Genomic DNA, 23409 nt, shown 5'->3' on the forward strand with positions numbered 1-23409 from the left:
GTAGCTGAATGATTTAGGAACAGTACCTGATAAAAGAGAACTGTTAAAAATATTCAAAACTGGAGTGTATATTTTAGGGAATACTTCTTTAAAAAGTGAAGTGGGAAAAGGGTTGTGGGTTTCATCTTTTTAACTATAGTAACCAGATCCAGTTCACAAAGCAAGGAAAAATGCTCTAAAGTTTGTTTGGGTGCAAGAGTACAAAGGCCAATGCAGCACACAGGCCAGTGCAGCACTCTCCTCCCTAAACCTGCAGCATACAGGCCAAAGCAGCGCTCTCCTCCCTAAACCTGCAGCACACAGGCCAAAGCAGCGCTCTCCTCCCTAACCCTGCAAGAGTACAAAGGCCAATGCAGCGCTCTCCTCCCTAACCCTGCAGCACAAGTGCCAATGAAGCGCTCTCCTCCCTAACCCTGCAGCACACAGGCCAATGCAGCGCTCGCCTCCCTAACCCTGCAAGAGTACAAAGGCCAATGCAGCGCTCTCCTCCCTAACCCTGCAAGAGTACAAAGGCCAATGCAGCACACAGGCCAATGCAGCGCTCTCCTCCCTAACCCTGCAGCACAAGTGCCAATGCAGCGCTCTCCTTCCTAACCCTGCAGCACAAGTGCCAATGAAGCGCTCTCCTCCCTAACCCTGCAAGTGTACAAAGGCCAATGCAGCGCTCTCCTCCCTAACCCTGCAGCACAAGGGCCAATGCAGCTCTCTCCTCCCTAACCCTGCAGCACACAGGCCAATGCAGTGCTCTCCTCCCTAACCCTGCAAGAGTACAAAGGCCAATGCAGCGCTCTCCTCCCTAACTCTGCAGGAGAACAAGGCCAATGGGTACCCAGCCACAATCAGCAACTTGGCAGTAGCAGGATTCAAACCACACATGCATGACTCACCCTGCACTCCGCCTTTTCTATGTGAGTCACCGGGGACTCCTTTATTTAATTTCAATAGTTGACTCTTACTTACCCCCCTGGGTCCTGTTGGAACTTGTAGAAGTAATTTACAGATTTTTATACCCCGCTATTGCAACTTTGGCAATGCTATCTTCTAGTCATCTTTGCCAATTCTACACTGGAGTTTGCCAAAAGAGGCATTCTTAATTCCCAGCAATATGGTTATGGCTTTAATCCCTCTTAAGCATGTTTAGGTATCTATAGGATGCCAGTTGCCAGTAAGGATGATGCTTCTGTCGCGAGTACCAACATTTGGTTGCAGTAAAAAAAAAAAAGAAAAAAAATCTGGATTGAAAATGCCTCGTGCAGTGTCTTTCCTACAGAATCTCCAAATCAAGTAACTTCTGGTTTTTTTTTAATCAGATTCCCCATCTAGCCATTTGTGCATTCTTACCCTGGCACCTCCCCAAGTACTGGTTTGACTAGGCTGTACTTCAAAAATAGAACCTAGTAAACGCATTCCTAAACTTAGACCTTTTGTCCCAGCTCACTTCCTGTTGATCACGCAGCAGCCCTAATCGCCTGGCTCCTCGTCAGGTTGTTCACATGGAGAGTGGAGTTCAGTGTTCTTAAGTACAAAAAACATTTGAAACCGTATGAAAGAAGAGTATGATGCTGTCAACGAAGCAAAGCCATAACTCTTATCCTTGTGATTTGATTTCCTTTTATTACTATTGTGAAAGCAGCAGGAAAATATACAGCAAAGCTGTTAACTCTTAAGAGATTAATTACCTCAAGGGTATCAATACAGGATAAGCCATATTTAACAATGGTCTTCACTTGAAATTCTTCAGCAGTGTTTCAGAATGAGAAAATGCTGCTTTGTGAGTTGTATGTTTTAGTGGGTTTGTGCACGCTGCCCTGCCTAGTGATTAATTGGAAACCATTTAAAGCAGAAGCTGCACAAGGTGCTCTGCATGAAGTAAATAGTTAGCCGTTGCATTTCATTTTTGTCCGTGTCTGTATTTCTTCCATGTTTGCTTTCTACCTCATATCTTGATGAAATACTGTAGAAACAGCATTTATTATGACTCCACTGTAATATTTATTACATTCAGTTATTTCCGTTCCTGGTTCAAATGTATATGGACAAATGATTCCATTATCTCAAAACACAGTGATGGAAGCATTAATTGAAGCTTTAATCAGCATGTTTTTGAAAACATGATGGCTATTCACTTAATTTACAAGCACATTTTCAACACTATTGAGCTTTCTCAATACCTAACAACCTGATCATTAGGATTGAATGACCAACCTCCATTCCCACTGTTAAGTCAATTACTTTTTATCACCCACCTAACCTAAGCAATGGGTGAAACCAAGCTACCGCCTGGACCCCTTTGGTGCCTGACCACAAGAGGTTGCTGAATCGTAATGAGACCTTGGCATTTCAGGGTGAAGAAGATTCAAGCCATACTCACATGACTTAGACTACACTCCAAGTGGTGCTTTTACTGTGTTATTCTGTGTTGTGTAAAAATAGATAGCAAAAGTTAAGATAACTACAAGTGTGTTGATATGATTAGAGGTACATTGATGCAGTACTGCAGACTCTTTGCATAGGGTCCATCATGGAAGTCTTAATACAAGAATACATGTACAAGTCCAGTTCCATGATATCATATGTTCCATGTCAGTGCAACACTTGCTATGGCATTCAGCATTTCAAGAATGCTCGTTTTAGGACACATTCCTCTCGAGACATGAAAGCATTGGAAATGCTTCCCACACTTTCTCACAGTGCGGTTGCTTTAAGAAAAATAAAATAAGTCTTTCTGTTTCCTTCCAGCGGATTTCAAGTGCCACCTATTTAATTTGTTAACACTTAATTTGGGGCATGCTCATTTTTCACTCCTTATTAGTATAAAGCTGGGTCCACACCTGAGCGATCAGTTGCGCAACTTAGTTGCTTGCAACCGAGTCGCTTATATGTGGATGTCCCTGCAACCAGTTGCTTGAAGTAGAGCAGTGCTCTACTTTCCAGGCAACCTTCTGAGCGACTTCTGTAGACACAGGTGATCACGTGGCAATTCGCCAACTCTGATTGGTTCATAATGCTGACTGCACGGCTTGCATATTAAGAAGCTCTAATTTTAAAAATGTCAGCGGTAAAAAAAAAATTAAACGGTTTTCTCCAGCTTTTACGCGGCTTTGTTTTTTTCTTTAGAGAATATGGCATTTAAAATAACAGTTGAAAAAATAATAACAGCCAACTCTTCCTCATTAATTACTGTCAACTCGGACGTCAAAACCAAAAAAAACTACTTCACCTTGTAGATGGAATAAAAATGTAAAAAAAAAAAAAAAACTGTCATCTCAGTTATCATAAAAAAAATGAAACTTGTAGACGCGGGAACCTTGTTGCACAAGTAATTGCTCAAATTTTGGGAGCAATTGGGTTGCGCAACTGATCGCTCAGGTGTGGACCCGGCTTTACCTTCCATCTTCAGCAACCACTAGCCTTTACAATTTAAAATAATAAAATAATAGTTTTCTGGGTGATGATTCTCCGTTTGACAGACCAGGGTGTTAACATTCTCCCCTAAAAGTGATCTTAGCAAACTGAATAAGTCCATACATGTTCCATGCCATGTACTATTCACTATGTAGGTCTCAAATGTATAGTTTTGAAAGAAACCTATGATTTAGCAAACATGTATTTGTATATGATAGGCCCTACTTAGCATCGTGTTTTCCTTAGTATCTAGGTATTTTCATCTCATTTTCAACTTTCATTTTTTTAAATTTATTTATTTATTTATTTTTCATTTGGTTTCTAATGTCAGCATTTTCCAACTAATTAAAACTTTTTTTACATGTAAAGTTTTGTTCATTTTATTTGCAGATCGATTTCCGTTACTTACCTATGGTGTATGATGTTTTTTTCTGTCATAAATGTATTTTCGTTTAAGTAAAATCCTATGCTAGCCTGTTACTGGAGTAACTGGTGGTAACTGATCACATTTCTCATTAAGGAAAGAATTGAGCTAAAAAAAGCAGTTATACACTGTCTTAAGTCCCTGATTTCCTGTGTGTTTTGTAGCCTAACTCTAATCTAAAGTGATATTTTAAATTACAATTGTATGTTTTATTATCCGTTGTTCAAACGCATTTTGAAAACAATTTTAGACTGGGTGTGGCAGGGCTGAGGTCCTGCATGTGTAAACAATATGTTTTTGTTGGGTTTGTAAACAATATGTTTAATTTAAAAATAAAGTTTATGTTAAATATGGCAGGGCTGAGTGTTTAGAATTCCCTCCCAGTTGACTGACTAGTCCTTTGTTCTTCTTCATCCACCAGCTTGAACTAACTCATGATTGTGTGTATATCCAGGGTAAGTAAACCAAAACCGAGGACCATAGCAAAGGGATTAATTTTGGTTTCTTCAGAGTGTGTTAGGGAGAAGGTTCCTGGAGCGGGAACTCCCTTACAGTGGAAGCAGCACTCGGCCGGTGTTTGGCCAGCTTTTGTTTTACTTGCTGTGTTTTCCCACTGTGTTTTATTTTTGTAATTGTTTACACCATTGTTTACACGGGTTACAATCTCAAACAGAAAGTAACATTCCACAACTACGATGCTCCGTGCACGAAACTGTGCTCTTCAGTGATGGGGAAAGTTGTGCATGTCTGTGCTGTGCAATGAAGGTAGTGCCCAGGGGTTTGTGCTGGCTCCGTGGCGGCAGCTCACGACTCGTAATCCTCCTCTGTAAACATACAAATACAAAAACAACAAACACAGTGCTCCGGCTTGTTATTACTTCCAGTGTAAGGGGCTGTACTCGCGTAACTGTGTCCCTTTTGTCTACCAAACTCCTCCCTGTGCTCAGCCCAGCGCCACAGTTTATCCAATCACAGCCTGCCCCACAGCTGACAAATGGAGTTGTTCAGTTATCTCGCAGCTGTGCACTCGGCCCAAAATGGCCGACTTCCGGTTACCACCTACCGTCGAGCCAGCCCATCTATGGGAAAGTGTACTAACCCCCTTACACAGCGCCCTTTCTGGTCGGGAGGGAGATTTGCATTTCAGATTCCTTCTCTCTCTGACATGACATATTATTTACTATCACTTAAAAACAATTACAACAACATTTGCACTACCTGTTACTGTATTTAGGAATTTAGTATTTAGCATTTACTGTTTTTCCAGTAAGCATTTCAATATTTAGGAATATTTGTTGTACAATAAATCTAGAGAAAATTATCAATTTTGAATTTAATAAATATTCACGGAACAGGAGCAAGGTCTGCGAGGAGTAAGCCCTGGGACTTGAAATAGGAATGATGTGCTTGTGACTTCAGGGAGATTTCATGTTACTTCCCCCAAGGGTGAAAATGAAGAGAAGGATAGATGATATATTTGAGAAGACTAGAAGTCTCCCAGACTAACAAGGAACGCCTATGCTTTGGGAGATCGGCACGGCCAGACCTCCAAAACAGAGCAGATAATTCATTAAAATCTTTTAAGCTTTTCAAATGTAAATGAGATTTTAATTCAGATGAATATTGAATAGCGATGCAAACAGTGCTTTTGTTGCAGCATTTCATCAAATGGCACGTAAATGGACTGGCTGGATGTTTATAGAGGGATATTTATAGTCAAATTGAAAAAGAGATAAATATGCTTTTGATTTTGATTCTGTAATGTTGAATTAATTTAATTCACAAGAGACTATAGAAAAACTAAAATATCAAACAAAACAAAAACAAATGAAAAAAAAAGTTTCCCAAAGTAAGTTGTTTAGAGAAATCTGCTGTGCTTCACATACAAAAAAATGTATCTGTGGGCTTAGTTAAATTTTAGCAAATAATATTCTGTTCATCAGAACATGTAGCTTTAAATTACAAACAGAGCGCATGTGAATCCCTGCATGGACTGTTTATCAAAGCTGAGTACTCCAGGGTGCAATTGCACCATCTGTGAAAGGAAAATAGGCCAGCAGGGAAAACAGCAAAGTGACAAACAACTCAGACACTCTTTAATCTAGCCTATTGTGGGCTTCTTCTCAGATTGACTGTTTTATTTTCCTTTCACACAATGTAGGAAATAGCAGTTCAGCCTCATAGGCTACTGTAGATTAATGCACATCTTTACTCCAACGTGCATTTGGCAACTTTTTTTTTTTTTTTTAAAGGGAAATAAAACAGTTTATATATCAAAACAGGTAACATGTAACTCAGAAGGTTAATTGAATGACTCTGTAAGGGAGCATACAGACCGCACTGGAAAGCCAGGGCATTAAGCTGTTTGTTACTGTTCTTGTAAGGCAATTGTATTTTATCTTTATAAAAAAAAAAAACATGAAGATAAATAAAATTAAAAACTTCAGTTTGCTATGGTAAAATGTTATGTTAAGAGTAGTTCGAAATGTCAGCTTAGCTGTTATCAGAAGAATGTGTGAACGCACATAAACAGGAAGAGGGGATGGATAAAAACATTTTACAAATCCCAAACCTGAGGATCAAACTAAAAAGCCATCTCTATCTATATACATTTAGAGTAAGTGGGGCTGGACAAGTTGAAATGTCACATTGTCACATGATTTGAATGGAATGAGGACGGCTTTTAAATCCCGAAACTTTGGATTCTCCAGACGAGATCAAAGCCAGGTAAAGGCAGATTTAAGAAATGATAATAACTATAATATTAGAGCAACAGAACCCAGATCCAGGTAGAATGATTGCAAATACTGCAAAATAGTAACATGTAAAAAAAAACTATTAAAATGACATTTGAAGCTACTTTGAAGCTTGAAGCTGTAAGAGCGCTTGATGATGCTAATCTTAGCTTTCTACTGCTGCGTTAGGGTCAATTGCAAGCAGGGCATGGAGTTTTTGTCCCTGAAGTTAAAACGGTGGGAATGTGAACAGCATGGAATACAATCAAGGCCTGTCCCCTGATGAAAAATGAGAGCAGAAGGTAAAGCTAGAGTACGTGACGATGTAGGACACAGACCTCAACAAATTAGTTCCCAGAATGAAACTAAAAATGAGTCTCTGCAGGTATTGTTTATGAACAGTAGTTACAGGCAAACAACAACAAAAAACAAGACTCCACTCATCTTGGTATTTTTGTAGAAACAGATTTCACAGATTTAATATTGAATTTCTTGCAGGTGTCACTTTCTACTGCTAATAAATTCACAGATTACTCTGTCTGCTGTTTTACCTGATCTTTTGAACTGCTTCATAAGCCTTTTTGCTGAAGTGCCCTGTTAAGTTAAATTGTTTTCCTATCTTGAGGGCTTCATCTGGCAATGGCTGTCCTCCTTGCCAGATCTGTCAGGCTAACTGATGATGAAGCTCTCAGCTCTCTGAGATCACTGGGTGTCACAGACTGTGGAGTTGGAATCACATCTGATGAAACTGTGTTTTATGTTCAAGAGTTTCTTTTAGTGGGGTTGACAGCAGTTGCCATATTGAAGGTCCTGCTTATTCATCCAGATTCTCAGAAAACATTCCAGTTTCACAAAAACAGAGAGACACCATTCAGATAGCATTGAATAAAGGTGCATTCTGATCTCAATAGTTTAGTGTAGCATCCACGCCTTACTGTACTTTGAGGAGGACGTACTGTAGCTTCAGGTTTTATTTTAAATTTTAAATTTTTAATTTTTTTAAAATGTATTTTATGATATTTGCAATCATTCTGATTGATATTACAAATTAACCAAATACTGTTTTTTTTTCTGTCTAAGGTACTTTCACCTGACTAAGTGCTGCTTCTCAGTTCCTGTTGCCAGCCATAAATATTTGTAACATTAGTCAAAATCTCTTAGATAAACACACAGTATAATAAAAACAGTAATAATAATAATAATAATAATAATAATAATAATAATAATAATAATAATAATAATAATAATTCTTCTTATTATTTTAAGCTGTTTACTCTTTAACCATAGGTACTAATCTTGGATATACAGTAATTAACTGTTCCTTTACTGTCCTCAAGGTTTACCTGCAGTCAATAGTTAAAAGGGGTTTATGTTAGCAGGTATTCAATCCAAAGTGGGCTTCATTAATGCATGCTGAAAGAGGAAGGCTTAAACCTGACAACATTTTTTCAGACACACTCCTGCACCAATTTGCAGTTAAAAGTAGAGGTCCACTGCATTACTTCAAGTATGACAATTTTATTTGATCTTTTTTTTAATTTCACAAAGTCTCAAATGTAATGACCAGTTCCTTAGGCACTAAAATGTGATTTATTTACCAAGTCTGGTTTCTGACTACCAAGTTATACTTCAGGGTCCCCACACTGAGGTAACAAGTCCACAGAAATAATCTGAACTACTGCCCATTCCCATTTCAAATGCAATGGTAGGCAAAGTGTTTAAATTCTTGGATTCCTTACCAGGCATTGCTATAACCTGATACTCATTATGGTCTCAGGTTCCTGCTCATAAACAGATTATGGGAAAGGTCACTCTTTTGTGATAAAAACAAAATGTCTGTTGTAAGCCTGTTTATGCACTGTAAGGATATGTTTGGTGTTTCATTTCTACCTACTCTATTTGGACAACCCATGGGTTCAGACTTGTGTCTTTGAGATCTCCCCACAGATGATATATACTGGCTGCTTCATGTTTGCATGTGTTTTTAATAAAAAATGATATCGCAAAAAGTCTACCGGAAGCCACAATAGTATTTCATGTTAGATTGTGAAATGTCACATTTGATCAATTTCTGTCAGTTTTGCATTAAGTATATATAGAAAACTACAAAGCGTTATGTAATTCAATATGTTAACGTAACATTATTCAGCAGGTTTCATTTGACTTTATTAAGCAAAATTAGTTAATTCTATACAGTGATGCAAAACTTTTTTTTAATGGGAAATATCAACTGGATGAGCCCATTGAAAGAATTGCTCACCGGTTATTACATCATCTTAGAACAACTTCCCTTGCAGCTATGTGTGCCCTTTTAATTACATCTCATAATAATATGTTTCAAATTGTATTTATAAAAACAAATAGTTTGGTTTGTGGTTCATAACTCAGTGGTGGTGTTGTTTTTTTTTTTTTTTTTAGAAATGAACTGATCTAAAAGAAATGCACAATTAATTAGAATCCTTTGAACTGAACAAATATGTTCTGTTCCAAATGTTATTAATATTGAGTGAATCATGCTGTAGTCACATCCTCAGATTGATGTAGATTTCTAATTATCCGAGAAGATTCTTTAACAAACATTTTTGAGATTATAAATGAATATGGTCCATCTATCATATTTAAAAAAAAAAAAAAAACTATCACAAAAAAACTTCTTACATTCTGTATATATATCTATATCTACAAAGATAAAGAATCATAAAAATGGCCTATTCTCTGACATGATATTGCGGCATGTAGTTTTTAATTGAAGTCTTATGTACACATTTTCTGTGACATGCCCATTATCCAATATCCTTTATTTAAACACTATTGTATTTAACCAAATGTAATATATTGATTTCGCACATAAGCAATCAGGGACTTTGATAGGCAAGGTCTTTTTCTGGTCACAGAGATGCCACTCAAGCTTTGTCATACGATTTTCTTGTATTGTGCAACATTATCCCTGTCCTTCTCAGAAATACTTATCATGATTGGGAAGGGCTACAACAGTGTTTTAAATGTGTTCATGAAGTTAATTGTTAGGGTGAAATTCAGTTAATAGATGCCTGCCTTACATTTCTGTTAAATGTCATTCAGAGGTGCAGAGCCCAAGATGGTTATAAAAATATTTTTTGCACATGAAAAAATATGTTCTTCCTTGTCTTTTTCGTTTCCTGTAAAATGTTATTATGCTAGTTAGTTCCTCGTCTCGTTCGCTAAGTCAGTTTAAAGGCAGAGTACCGATTAGATGTCAAGCTCTAGTACCCAGGCTTTTTTTTTTTAACTTACTTGTCTATGCTTTTATTATGTTTTACTACACTTTTCTATGCTGTTTACCGTACCAAAGTCAGCATTTATAAGGTGTTTCATTCTTGCAAAGTAATGCTTATAAACGTATAAACCATTCCTTGAAATGTGCAGTAGTTAATAATTGTACAGCATCATATCTGTTGTGTATTTAAACATTACTATTTTAACATTACTACTAAGGTTTGCTTATTTCTGAAAGTGCATTAATCTACCAGTCAGGCATCATGTATGATTCAAGGATGCTGTCATTTCATTTTTATTTCTGTCATGGGAACAAAAGGTTTCTAGCAAGTTTACTCAAGTAGCCTCATAACTAATTGTATGCGTAATTATGGGCCAATGAAACAATCTCCTATTGTCATTGACATTTTTACAAGTAATGAGATAGAATTGATGTAAAAAAAAGATATATATTCACAGATTCCATGTAAAAGAAAACTAAAGGTTGAGATGGTCAAGAAGACAAGGCTGCTCACACTGCTATGGCTAGATAACCGATAAGTGAGAATGGTTAATAATAATATTATAATAATAATTTATTTTCAATGCAGTTGAGGTAAAAATAGTCAAATAGGTTGACTAGTCTATTGAAAAAAAAAAAATTTACAAATTATGTATTTGATAATGTCTAGTGCTATTTCGTAACACTTGTTTATGCACTACGGGCCTCATTTACGAAAGGGCACTAAACATTATCATGCACAATAATTGCAATTAGTGTGCACATTCATGATTTCTGTATTTACTATTGCAATTTTATTAATTATCACACGAAATAGTGGGCATATTATGGTGCACACTGATTTTATTGTACTACACGAAGGTATTCAGAGTGAAGAAGTGATTTGTATGGGAATGCATGATATTTAAATGAGGCACCCTGCTCTGAATAATGAGATGAGCTTTAGTCACACCATATTTACTAAAGGGTGATAATCATAGTGTGCACCTTAAAGTGAATGATAATTAGTTTGTTTGGAAACCAGTCTTTAACCACTGATAGCTGCACTATTTAAACCTATTTTTCTGGGTTGAAATCTATCTGGCATCATGGAGGCATTACTTGCATAAAAGTTTTCATATAGAGCAGTGTAAAATATCTGTAAATACCAGGTTAAATTAAGCGTGAATAAACGTGAATGAATGTTATAACTTATTAGATTTTATTTTATTGTTCATTACACTGGTACAAATAATTGAGTGGTTAAATAAAACACTGGACCAAACAAGGTACTATAATTTTAAAACAGCCTCCTCCACTAGAATTTCGAACTCCTCTGCATGCAGTTTTAGTTTGCATTGCCTCTGCCTGTCCCCTGTGGAAGGCTGCGTCTGTTTATCACTCATTTTCGGTCAATGTAAGCCACCTCCACCTATCACAATAAGCCACTGACCAAAAGACATGCCTGGACTGCTGGGGCTTTACAAATCACAGTGGTCACGAGTAAGTCTCTGACATTATCATGCACATTAAATTATCACTCACAATACATGTAGTGTGCATGCCATGTTATGTAAATTAGCCAAACAATGTGCACATAAATTAATGTTTTCTCTTTTAATAAATAGGGCAGTACATTTAGATTTTTGATGCACGTTAGGTTCAGTAAGCAGCAGTAGAACATAGATGATACGGGGTGAAACTGAGGTGCTATGGCTGTGCTCAGTGTGTTTATTAATGAATGAAACAAATAAAAGATTTAAACGAAAACAGCACATGGCACTTTAGGCCAAAATAAATAGACAAACAAAATGGGCTAACACTAAACAAACAAGTATCGTGCTGGTCCTTCCCGCACGAAATAGCAATTATTATAATTCTTTTTCTTACTTTTTATTTCTCCTCTCCACACTAGAGAGTGACACGGGAATGAAACTTCAGTCCTGTCTCATCCTGTGCTGTCAAAAATGTTCCTGTCCCATCCCATCCCATGAAAGAGTAATCATTTCCAATCCTGTCCCATCCCGTCTCATCCCTTAACTTTTTTTTTTTTTTTTTTTTTTTTTTAAATTCCCTCACCCTTTTTTTAAATTCCCTCATTCCCTGTCCTGTCAAAAAAAACCCCGTCCCGTCCAATCCCGTTATATACAGAGATCAGCTGCTACGGCCAAATTGTAGCCTTTGACATCTCTGCATTATGATTCGGAGTAATAATCATAAAAACCGAAAATGTGCACATCCTAATATACTGCACATAAGTTACTTGAATCTCAACACATGAACTAATTTGTGCAATCCCCGTGCTCACATACTATTACATACTTTAACTGCACGTGAAGTGATTGTGCAATCCCTGTGCCTAAATACAACTATATATTTTAAATCACTCGTGCTACACAGACCCATTTATATCCTGTGTACCAATACCTACACACCAACATTAACACACCACACACAACATACAACACATATGGTGGGGCACACTGCCACAATGGCCAAAGATTAAAGTTATTTCTGCTTCTACCCCAGAATGCATGCACAAGAATGTCCTTTGCTGTAAGCTTAAGCCAGTCTCAGAATGGATCTGAAATTCTAATAGATATTTAGAGGAAAGCCCTAACATGCGGTGGAGAAAACATGGGTAACCTTATAGTGTCACTTACGTATAAGTATATATTTACGTATTTTATAGTAGGCCTTGGCATCTGTGTACTGTATATAGTTTTGTTGATCTGTTTGTATGTATCCAAAAATATTATTTGGGTGTTCAAATTAAAAACAATGACAGCTTGAAACTGCTGAACTGAATGTGTTTATCAGATTTGTTTAAAAATAAAAAAAGAAAGCTAATTCTGGACCCATTTGTGGGTGGTCACAAACCTTCTTGTTGAATGGGGTTTTCCTGCACAGGTCAATAACGAAACCTGACCTGGGCCTTTCAGCAGTGGCCTACTGAGCCCCTACAACAACATTCCTGGGGTTGCGTTAATGTTTTAGGGGATATTAATAACAGAAGACAATCAAACAATTATAAGTCTCAAGCGATGTGATGATGTCCAGAGTGAAATCTGAGGAGTAGAATTCTTGTTCTGTTGTAGGAGGTCTTGGGTTCAATTCTTACTGCCAGCGCTCGTCCTCCCCTGGGCAATATAAAATCCAAATGATTAATGTCATCCCACAGCCTGTTAGAATGCTGCATGGACAGCAGACTTAGTGTTATGTTGTTTGTATAGATGCTGTGTACAGTATGTATGGGGAAGTGCTTCAGATGGTGTTTTTTGGTGTTAAATGTACAGCCCATTATATACAGTAGAGTAGCGCTCATAACTTTCTTGGCTACAGACTAGGGTTGCCACCTGTCCGGGTTTGACCCGGACAGTCTGGGAATTGACATCTTTGTCCAAGTGGCAGAAATCAACAAACTTGGATGTTATTGATTTGCGAGATCTGGTGGTATTGTGTTAAACTGTAGTATTACAGTTAGACCTAGGCTGACTGAGAAATATGTTCAGGTTTGGTCTGGAGAAAAAGTGGCAACCCTACTACAGACCTAATTAAGGTAAGCTCTCTCTCCCCGCACTGCTTCCTGGTAGCGGCTCCTCCTCTTGTCTTCCTGTGACAAGCAAAGAAAACTAGGCAAATGGGTTTGCTTGAGAAAACAGTGGCATTTAATTCAGGTAGGGGCCTTTGAACTTGGTGACAGATTCAGGGCAGCAGTGTGGAATAGTGGTTAGGGCTCTGGACTCTTGACCGGAGGGGCGTGGGTTCAATCCCCAGTGGGAGCACTGCTGCTGTACCCTTGAGCAAGGTACTTTACCTAGATTGCTCCAGTAAAAAAACCCAACTGTATAAATGGGTAATTGTCTGTAAAAATAATGTGATCTCTTGTAACAATTGTAAGTCGCCCTGGATAAGGGCGTCTGCTAATAAATAAATAAATAAATAAATAAATAATAATAATAATAATAATAATAATAATAATTCAGTAATGGCCTGGATGAGCTGATTCCTGGAAGGTCCCCAGGGTGTAATGTTCAGCTGTATGGGACAAGGCAGTGTTAGCCAGCACTCCTAAATCATGTCCGCAAAGCAATTACCAGCATAAATGTTGCAGCATTACCTTTTATACTGTATATATATTAGTGCTAATTGACTGCACACAGGATGTTCTGAGGCAATTTCCTGTTGCCATGTTAATACAGTTCCCTTTCAAGTACGAAATGTAACCATCACCTTATGGGTATTTACCTCCTAAAGACCCGAATCCTAAATATTGTATACCAAAGCTGTTCAGCGAGCCTGTGACGCAGTCATGGCCCCGCCCCTGAGGCCACAAAAGGACTGCGCTCACAGATCTCAGCGCCATTTTTCCTTTCAAGACTGACCTGATCGGAGAGCCTTGTTCAGATAAGTACATTGTTGCTTCTATCTGTATATATTTTGCATGTATTGTTTTTATAGTTTTTACTAATTACGTATTACGTAATTGTGTATTGTGTACTACAGTCTGTTGCTTGTTACATCCCACTGCGGCCTTGTGGTAGAAGTGGCTTGGGTCGCTCCTTCCCAGGGATCCCATTCCTAGCAACCATTACATGTATTGAACTAATTCAGTTATCAGCAATAAATAGTTAGTCAATTAAATGATTATTAAATATATATTACAAATACTAAAATTCTCAAACAGTCTGTGGAATTGGAGGCTTGGTAAAGCACAGGGCTGCCTCTGGGCTTAGCCTTGTAGCATTCCAGTCATTCTGCAATATTACCCTTGTGACAGCTTTGGTACACTCACCCATATGGTACTGGTTACTTTTTGTACTTGAAAGGGAATGTTAGGTTATTATCATAACCCTGGTTCCCTGAAATAGAAATGTAACCATTAACCTTCAAGGTTGCTGTGTCCATGATTGCAGCATGCTTGAAGGAAAAATGATGCTGAGATCTGTGAGCGCAGTTCTTTTTTACCCTCAGGGGCAGGCCATGATTGCATCACAAGCTCGCTGAGCAGCTGTGGTATACAATATTCAGGATTCAGGTCTTTAGGAGGTAAATACCCATGCGGTAATGGTCACATTTCTATTTCAGGGAACCAGAGTTTTCTGAATTTTCAGTGTAAACTGAAGTGCACAGTTATTAGTACTGTATATAAGATATATGTAAACTAAAGGTTTTAATCTTGACATGTTCTATTGATTGATTAAACAACTGATTATAATTGAATAATTGATTAATCACACCTGTTTTCTAGTAATATGAAATTATATTGAAAGACAATTGCAAGTAATACAATGCAATTGATTGCACATTTTCAAAATGCTAACTAATGTTTAATATACATATATTTACTTAGATGTAATTTGACAGTTTGAAAATATTTACAACTAAGATGATACAATAAACTTGTAACTTGCCGTGAAAAGGAAAGCACGAATGAGCAAATGTTGCAAGTTGTAATCTTTTTTTTTTTCATTCTGCGATATTGTGAAATATTGGCTATATCTTCCAGTTGCCCTTTTGTCATTTGCTTAACCGCTGTTTCTCCATGGGGACTTCCTTCACGCTGCGTGCAAAGGGTTGTGGGATATATACAGAGAGCTCGGGAGAAGTTTTTATATTGAGAGTTAATGAAGCAGTATCGGATTGAGCTGCTTTGAGCTGATTGTATCGATGTTCAAAAATATAAAAAACTGTCGGTTTCAATTATTACAAAATAAAAGAAAAGTAAACAGTGCAGAAAACATAGTATATAATGTTTTGCAATTGACTAGGCTCAGAGGGCATATCCATATTCTCAAAGTGAGTTCTTCTGGTTGTAACAAAGAGGGGGGAACTATTAAAGTGATCTATTAATGCAGTATATGGCCCACATATGACCCTCTTTGTACTATATGTAACTGAAACAGTGCAGAAGAAATAGCAAATCCCTTTCTGAACTTAAGAAAGGCCATGAAAACATATCCCAGCCAATGTCAGAACATCCAAATGAGTGAGGCTGCTAAAATTGATACCCAAAAGTTCCTAAAATATGTGTGTTCCCTCCAGTTGTCTGCAACGTGACTCCCTAATGTGTAGAGAATGTGCATAGTGTTTGTTCTGAGCACATCTACTTCTGAAGAAACTGAAGCTTGCATGATATTGCTGTGTTATGTCCTGTTATATCACAGTAGCTTATTGACTAAAGTCCCTAGAAACAAGAAGAGATGGAGCAAAAACAAGAGTAACCCTCTCATTAAGTGTGGAGCATCGATATTTCTTCTAGCTACAGCACAACTTTTTGCCAATTACTCTTTCTCAGAAGTCCTGTAAAGGGTTGCTTTTAAGAAATGAAGTTAGGCTCTGTGCCGTTCCAAAACAATAACAAGCTCTGCACCTGTCTTATGTATTGATAACCAGAGAACCATTTCCAACAAAATAAGTGAATGACATCACACTTGAGTATGGGCAATTATAGAAAAGTATGACAAGGTAGAAGATATAATAGGCACGTTCTTGTGCTTCTGCAGTACAAAGTCACATTTGCTTTTGGTGGCTTTCTGGGTTTCTGTCTGAACAACAATAACTCTAAAACCATGTTATTGGTTGAATACAGTAGTTTCTGGGTCATGGTTGATTAAGTTGTTTAATTTCTACTGCGATGGGTTACAGTAGTTTAAGATGTATTGCATACCTCTCCTTTAGTGCAGTGCTATTCACTATACTAGCCCTTAGGGTGGATTTGGATCAAGAAATACGTCATCATGTTGCTAAACAAATATACAAATCCAGTTTATGACAAGTAGAGTGAAAACCTGAACTGAATTCAGCGTCAAACTTACTAACTTAATTTGTATGTTTATTCCCTTAAATCATGCTGTTTCAAAGGGTATCAATTCATTATATCCTGTCATTGAAATCATTCTCATGCACATTTTTTTTATTTCAGGTTATGGCTTTGTAGATTTCGACAGCCCGGCAGCAGCACAGAAAGCAGTGACCTCTCTCAAAGCCAACGGAGTGCAGGCGCAGATGGCAAAGGTAACACAGTTGCTGTGTTCTTTTCAGGCTTCCAGTCTTGGGAATGTGGAGTATAGCACATTAACAGTACAACTCTGATTTGAGGGCTTTATTGTCTGATAGTTGCTATAGATGCAGCAAATAATCGATTAATTGATTATTGATCGCCATGACTTTTATTTTGATAGCCACACATAAGCATTGATTGATTGAATAATTGCTCTGATGCCCTATTTGGAGTTTTACGCCTCACGTAGCTAGCTACCCAGTAACACATGTATTCTACAGCTTGTTTGCTTGTGTGTTCTGTGATAAAGAATATAAAGATTGAATGATTCTTCTTGCTTTTTTAAATTTAGGATTAATAGTTACAGTATAATAGTTTTCTCAGTGCTTTAGAATAATAAAATGTTCTCAATGGATCGATTATTAAAACAGACTGCTGGTGCATGTTAGAAGGATTTCAGCATAATATTAATTGCATTTTATGAGTGTAAAATAGGTGTGGTATATGCAATGAATTGAACATATTTGGAAACCTGGCTATTTATGTTATATACTTGGTTGAAAAATAGAAAATTTTGGGTAGGCAGTGGATATTATGTTAGACAGACACTGATTCATCAGACTTGATTTCTTGTAGGACGCAACATGGGACAAAGGAACATTTTAAAATAATGTTAGACTATAGCTTTAAACATGTCCAATTAAAAATCTAATATTCAGGGTTTTTTAACAAAAATATTCTTACCTATTTATATTCAGTTGTAGTGAGTCACATTTGTTTTTCTTCAGATAATCGATTTCCTAGCTACATTGAATGTTATTGACCATTCTGGGAGTTCCACTGCTCAGCTCATGTGTCAAAACAGCTTCGATTTAATTTTTTTTTTTAATAAATAAAATAAAAAGGGCAAACAAAATGCCAGTGTAATTACCCAAGTCAGGTTAATTCTGTCATTAAACAGGGCAAGAAATGCAACCATAAAAAATAAAGAAAATTCATCACATTGTAAAATGGGAAAATGTGTATTCCACTACACTCTATTAAATAAAAGCATGCATGTTCTTTTCATGTCTGTGCCATTCTTACCTTTAAAATAATTTCCAGTGTAGTCAGAAAAAGTAGAACTGTCTGTGGTTTATTCTTTCCACAAGACTGTAGTTTCTTCTTTATTAGTCCAACAGAATGTTGCTTGTCAAATGTTTCAGTTTGTGCAGTATCATTCACCTGCTCTGCAGATTCAGTAAACTAAGACAGTGCAGTCCTGGAAGATGGTGTAGACTCCAGCTAAACCTGGGGGATTCTTTGGTTGCCTACCAACATGGCAAGGAGAGGGCTGCTCTGCCATGTATAAAGAAGTCATACAAACATATCAAATATTGAACAGTAAAGTAAAATGGATTTAGATTACAGGGTCAAAAAATTAAAGACTGGGGTAGATGCTTTCTTTGTATATGTTTCATTGGTTTAAAATGGATTTTAAATGATTTTTAATTTACCAGTGAATTACAGTAGGCCATTAAAGCGGGAGGGTCTTAACTCTCTGGTGGTTCCTTAGATATTTACTGCAAGTCTCTTCTTTTGTTGGCAAGCTGAGGACTGTAATCCAGTTTTAGTGTGCCTGAATTCCCATTGTGGGCCAGAAAAACCTCTGATGTAATTATGTGATTAAGCAGAGGATTACATCGGAGCTACTGCTTTTATTATTTTGAAGCTGCATGGTATCAGAATCAAGAACACATTTTTAAAACTCAAAACTTTAAAGTAGCCCTGTGTCCTCACTCAAACTGCCTTCTCTCCAAGTTCAGCTGGTACACCAGCATGTAACCATTAACCTTCCCCACTGCAACACTCTGCCCTTACATTTGTTCCACAGTTGTTGAATGAAGTATTTCTTACATCCAATAGAGTTGCAGGGGGACAGGTTAATGGTTACTTGCTTATGTGCCAGCTGAACTTACAGTATGTTTGAAAGTCCATTGAGGTCATAACATGGCTTAAACTTTAAATCACCAAAAAGAGAAAATGATATACAAAGTGATTCTAAACAACAACAAACATACTTTAGTTACGACAACTGTCATAGACCGGTACTAGGTTGCTCTTTAAGTAGGTATACTATCACCATTGCTAACGCCACTAACTGGTAGGCAACAGTTAATAGTAGCTCCCTGCTCTGCAGACAGGATGAGAGAAACAGATTGGGATCATTTAGCAATGCTTAAAATGAAACAAGCAGACATCAAAGGTATTGTATAACATGGCCTGACAACCAAAAGGTTGCTAGCAATAAGAACACCAGATACAGCCTCAATCAGATGAACCACTGTAACTCATGTATTAAACAATAAACAGGACAAATACCATAATTGAGGAGCAATTTAGCGGATTCAATGTTTCAGGTAACTGATTGTCTTGCATCATTTTATGCATCATAGATTTACACAGGCTGCACAATTTTTACAGAATGTGGCATTGGGAATTGCACGGTTTTGTATATAGGCATTACACAAGCCTCACTATGCAAATTATACTATGAAAATGTTTGTTTTTATTCTGCAAGCTATATGTACATTTTAATAGTTTTGGTTACCATGCAACATACTTCTTTACAGTGTGAAAATTATAAAATTGTGCTCTTTTGCCTGAGTACAAATCCTATTTGTGTGCAAAATGTTAGAGCACATTTACACAAAGAGAAGATGAAAGCTCAAAACAGCCTCCGGTACAGCCACTGAAGCATAACTGATAGGATTGCTATAATGGTATTACAGCATGCCAGCTAGTTGTAGGTTTTGTGGGTTTCTGTGGAAGAGTACACAGCGATGTGAATTAAATGAAAAAGAGTTTGTTTACAAAGTTGTGCAAAACAAAGGACTGCCAATGAGCTCCAGTGTGCAAGGACACAGTTCGAGGGCATGTGCTTATTTCCACAAGTTTAATTGTAGCTGTGGCTTGAATTAGAGTCAGATTGTCTACGGGGAAAAAATGATACTCATATTCACAAAGCCTATAAATGTTTTCAATCAAGTTATCCACACAGAGTTGTATTTCATTTCTTGAAAGTGTTGATAGTAAGATGTACTTGAATACTTTTTCCATGCATATTATGACCTGGTAACGATTTTGTTGGGGGTTTTCCAAATTTTCATCAGGTTTGCAGTCTTGGTTTTGAAATAAGCAGTATTGAAAGAACCTTATAAAAGTCTAAAATACCTATATAAATTGTTTTGTAAAAAAATAACAAAACATATTTTGGAGGAGCAGGTTATGTACTTTTTCACTATTAGTAAGAAACTTAGCCAGGGACAGAACCCTGCTGTTATACCAATCAGTGATAAGTGCATTTACAGACAGTAGATTTCTGTTTAAACCTCCCCCCATGCAAACTGCCTGTATTGTGAAACCAATCAGTAACATTAAGTGTGTGTGGGGGTGGGGAATGACAATAAACAGTCCAGATTAATACATTAAATTCCAAGGTCACACTTTATTTTAAGGGGAACCTTTTTAGTTTAACTGTTAACAACTAGCTTACTTACTTGTATATGTTTACAAATGTTGTGCTTTTTTGTCAATGGTTAGTTAGTGTATAGTAACCTACTTAAAATGGACAAAAAGGTCAGGTAAAACTGTTCAGCAAGCATGCCAACTTGTGATTAATCATACAGTATCATTGACATATGGTTGAATTTGATTATAGGTACTTCAAGTGTTTTACAGAATTAGTCTCTACACTCAGCTTCTTCTGGGACATCCTTGTAATTGCAATGGTTCATCCATATGGGCCTTTTATATGTAAATCATGTATTCTTTACAACAAATAACATTCAACAAACACAAATCAAATGCATTGTTAATTTAGACAGTTTCCAGTAGTGTTTAGAATTGTTCAATTTTCTTGTAAACATCCAATTAAAATATATTTTTAAAAAAAAGTTAATAATGTAGTTGTACGTTCAACTACAAACTCCAGTACCGGTACCCAAAACTTAAAGCATTTGTGATCATAATGAGATCAGTAACATGGAGTTTTGAGTCTTGTTGTGCAACATTCCCAGCTGCTATCTGAAATGAGTTTTCATCTGTTTCTAAATTCCTAGGTACTTTATAATACTGTGAACTGCAGGGACCCTGGTCTGTGGTGGCGATACTGGCTAATTTGTTTTCAGTGGGGAGATATGTCCTTCATCCTGCTTCTCAAGCTGGACACATAGGCCTATAGAATAATGGGTTTGTTCAGCCACAGAGTGCTGCTGCCAGCTTTCTTCCATATGAAATGTCTATCATGACCTCTCCCACACACAAAGCTACTTTTTCTTCATTTACAGTAGATGCAAAATATGACTTTGTGGGCTAATAAAAAGAAGCTGACTTGTATGCTGAAAGTAGATTGGTTTTGGTAAGTTTACAAGTATTTTTTTTTTTTACTTGGGAATTGCACGGTTTTGTATATAGGCATTACACAAGCCTCACTATGCAAATTATACTATGAAAATGTTTTTATTCTGCAAACTATATGTACATTTTAATAGTTTTGGTTACCATGCAACATACTTCTTTACAGTGTGAAAACTATAAAATTGTGCTCTTTTGCCTGAGTACAAATCCTATTTGTGTGTAAAAAGTTGGAGCACATACAGTTGCAGTCGTATATACAGTTGCAGACAAAAGTATTGGCACCCTACATTTATTATACCGTAATTCAAGGTGACAGATTAAGGACAACCATTTAGTAACTTTAACAACTTTTTAATAAAACAAAGAGGAAGATACACAATTTCTAGTAATTTAACAAATCATCTTTATTAAAAAACAAACAAAAAAAAACACATTCAAAGTATCTGTTCGTGACAAAAGTATTGGCACCCCTGCTTTAGTATTTTACATGTCCTCATTTTATCTTTATTACGGATTTCAGACATTTATGATCATTCTTAACCAGTATGTTACATCTTGTTGGTGAAATCTGGGCCCATTCTGTCTTGCATATTTCCTTCAGCTGAGACAGATTGGATACACAATTCTTCGCTACAGCTTTTTTCAGATCAATCCAAAACATTTCTATTGGATTGCGATCTGGTGATTTACAAAGGCCGTTCCAGAACTTTTATCTTCATTTTCTTCAACGAGTTGACTTAGCCATATGCTTTGGGTCATTGTCGTCTTGGAAGATAAACTGTCTGCCAGTCAGCCTACGAACAGATGGTATCATTGTACTTTGTAGAATGTTTTGATACATGGCTCCATTCATTTGATCTTTAATCACATGAATATCTCCAGTCCCCGAATTGCTAAAACATCCCTGTATCGTGATCAAACCACCTCCATGTTTAACTGTAGGTACAAGTTGTTCTTCATTTTCCTTTTTTTCTCCAAACATACTGTGGTCCATTTTTGGGGAAAAGTTACATTTTCGTCTCATTGGACGAGAGCAATTTGTTGAAGAATGCTTCAGATTCCTGTTCATATTTCTTGGCAAATTTTAGCCGGTTTGTTTTATGATTTTTCTTTAAAAGTGGTTTGCAGTGAGGTCTACATGCATACAACTCTTCTGTGTTCAGGTGCCTTTGTACAGTTTTTGTTGTGCACTATTATGACTGATGCATCTAAATCTTTATTCAAGTGGGTATTTCCTACCTACTGTACCCATAATTTTCTTTGGAAGTCCACTTTCAAGCCTTTCAGTTTAATTTGTTCTGTGGTACTTGATTTATTGCTCTGTGGATTTTGGTATTCTATATTTCTTTGGTACTGTTCTATAGCAATTTCGTTTGTTGAAGTTTGCTGCGAGTGGTTTTCTCAAATTGAATCCAACTCCTTAGTCTTGACCATCTTTTTCTGGCTATTGTAATATGGCTTAATTGCTGTGCAGTGGTTTTAAATCAATGAATATATCATTTTGATTAGTTCTATACAAATTGTACAGACTTTTAATGTAAAGGTGCCAATACTGAAATTGTGTATTTTGGTCTATGTCATAATAATTAGTGGCTAATGTTTACTAAATGCTTGTATTTACTGTAACATGTCTTCTTGAATGATCTAATATTAAGTGCAGGATGTAAATACGTGTGTCTGTGACTGTACAGTATTATATTAAGAACATACGAACATAAGAAAGTTTACAAATGAGAGGAGGCCATTCGGCCCATCTTGCTCATTTTGTTGTTAGTAGTTTATTGATCCCAGAATCTCATCAAGCAGCTTCTTGAATGATCCCAAGATGTCAGCTTCAACAACATTACTGGGGAGTTGGTTCCAGACCCTCACAATTCTCTATGTTAAAAGTGCCTCCTATTTTCTGTTCTGAATGCCCCTTTATCTAGTCTCCATTTGTGACCCCTGGTCCTTGTTTCTTTTTTCAGGTCGAAAAAGTCCCCTGGGTCGACATTGTCAATACCTTTTAGAATTTTGAATGCTTGAATCAGATCACCGCGTAGTCTTCTTTGTTCAAGACTGAATAGATTCAATTCCTTTAACCTGTCTGCATATGACATGCCTTTTAAACCCGAGATAATTCTGGTCGCTCTTCTTTGCACTCTTTCTAAAGAGCAATATCCTTTTTGTAACGAGGTGACCAGAACTGAACACAATATTCTAGATGAGG

General features: G+C 36.9%; 1 protein-coding gene across 5 annotated transcripts in view; it reads left to right on the plus strand.

Annotated features, from left to right (window-relative positions):
• Nucleotides 1-23409, plus strand: part of LOC117394419 (RNA-binding motif, single-stranded-interacting protein 3) — a 445596-nt gene that overhangs the window by 246487 nt on the left and 175700 nt on the right. For all 5 annotated transcript variants that reach the window (XM_059012898.1, XM_059012897.1, XM_059012899.1 and 2 more), the window contains one exon: nucleotides 16725-16816. In XM_059012898.1, the coding sequence (XP_058868881.1) occupies nucleotides 16725-16816 (92 nt within the window). The remainder of the gene's footprint in view (nucleotides 1-16724; nucleotides 16817-23409) is intronic.

The sequence above is a fragment of the Acipenser ruthenus genome, chromosome 3 (assembly GCF_902713425.1).
Source record: "Acipenser ruthenus chromosome 3, fAciRut3.2 maternal haplotype, whole genome shotgun sequence".
NCBI lineage: Eukaryota > Metazoa > Chordata > Actinopteri > Acipenseriformes > Acipenseridae > Acipenser > Acipenser ruthenus.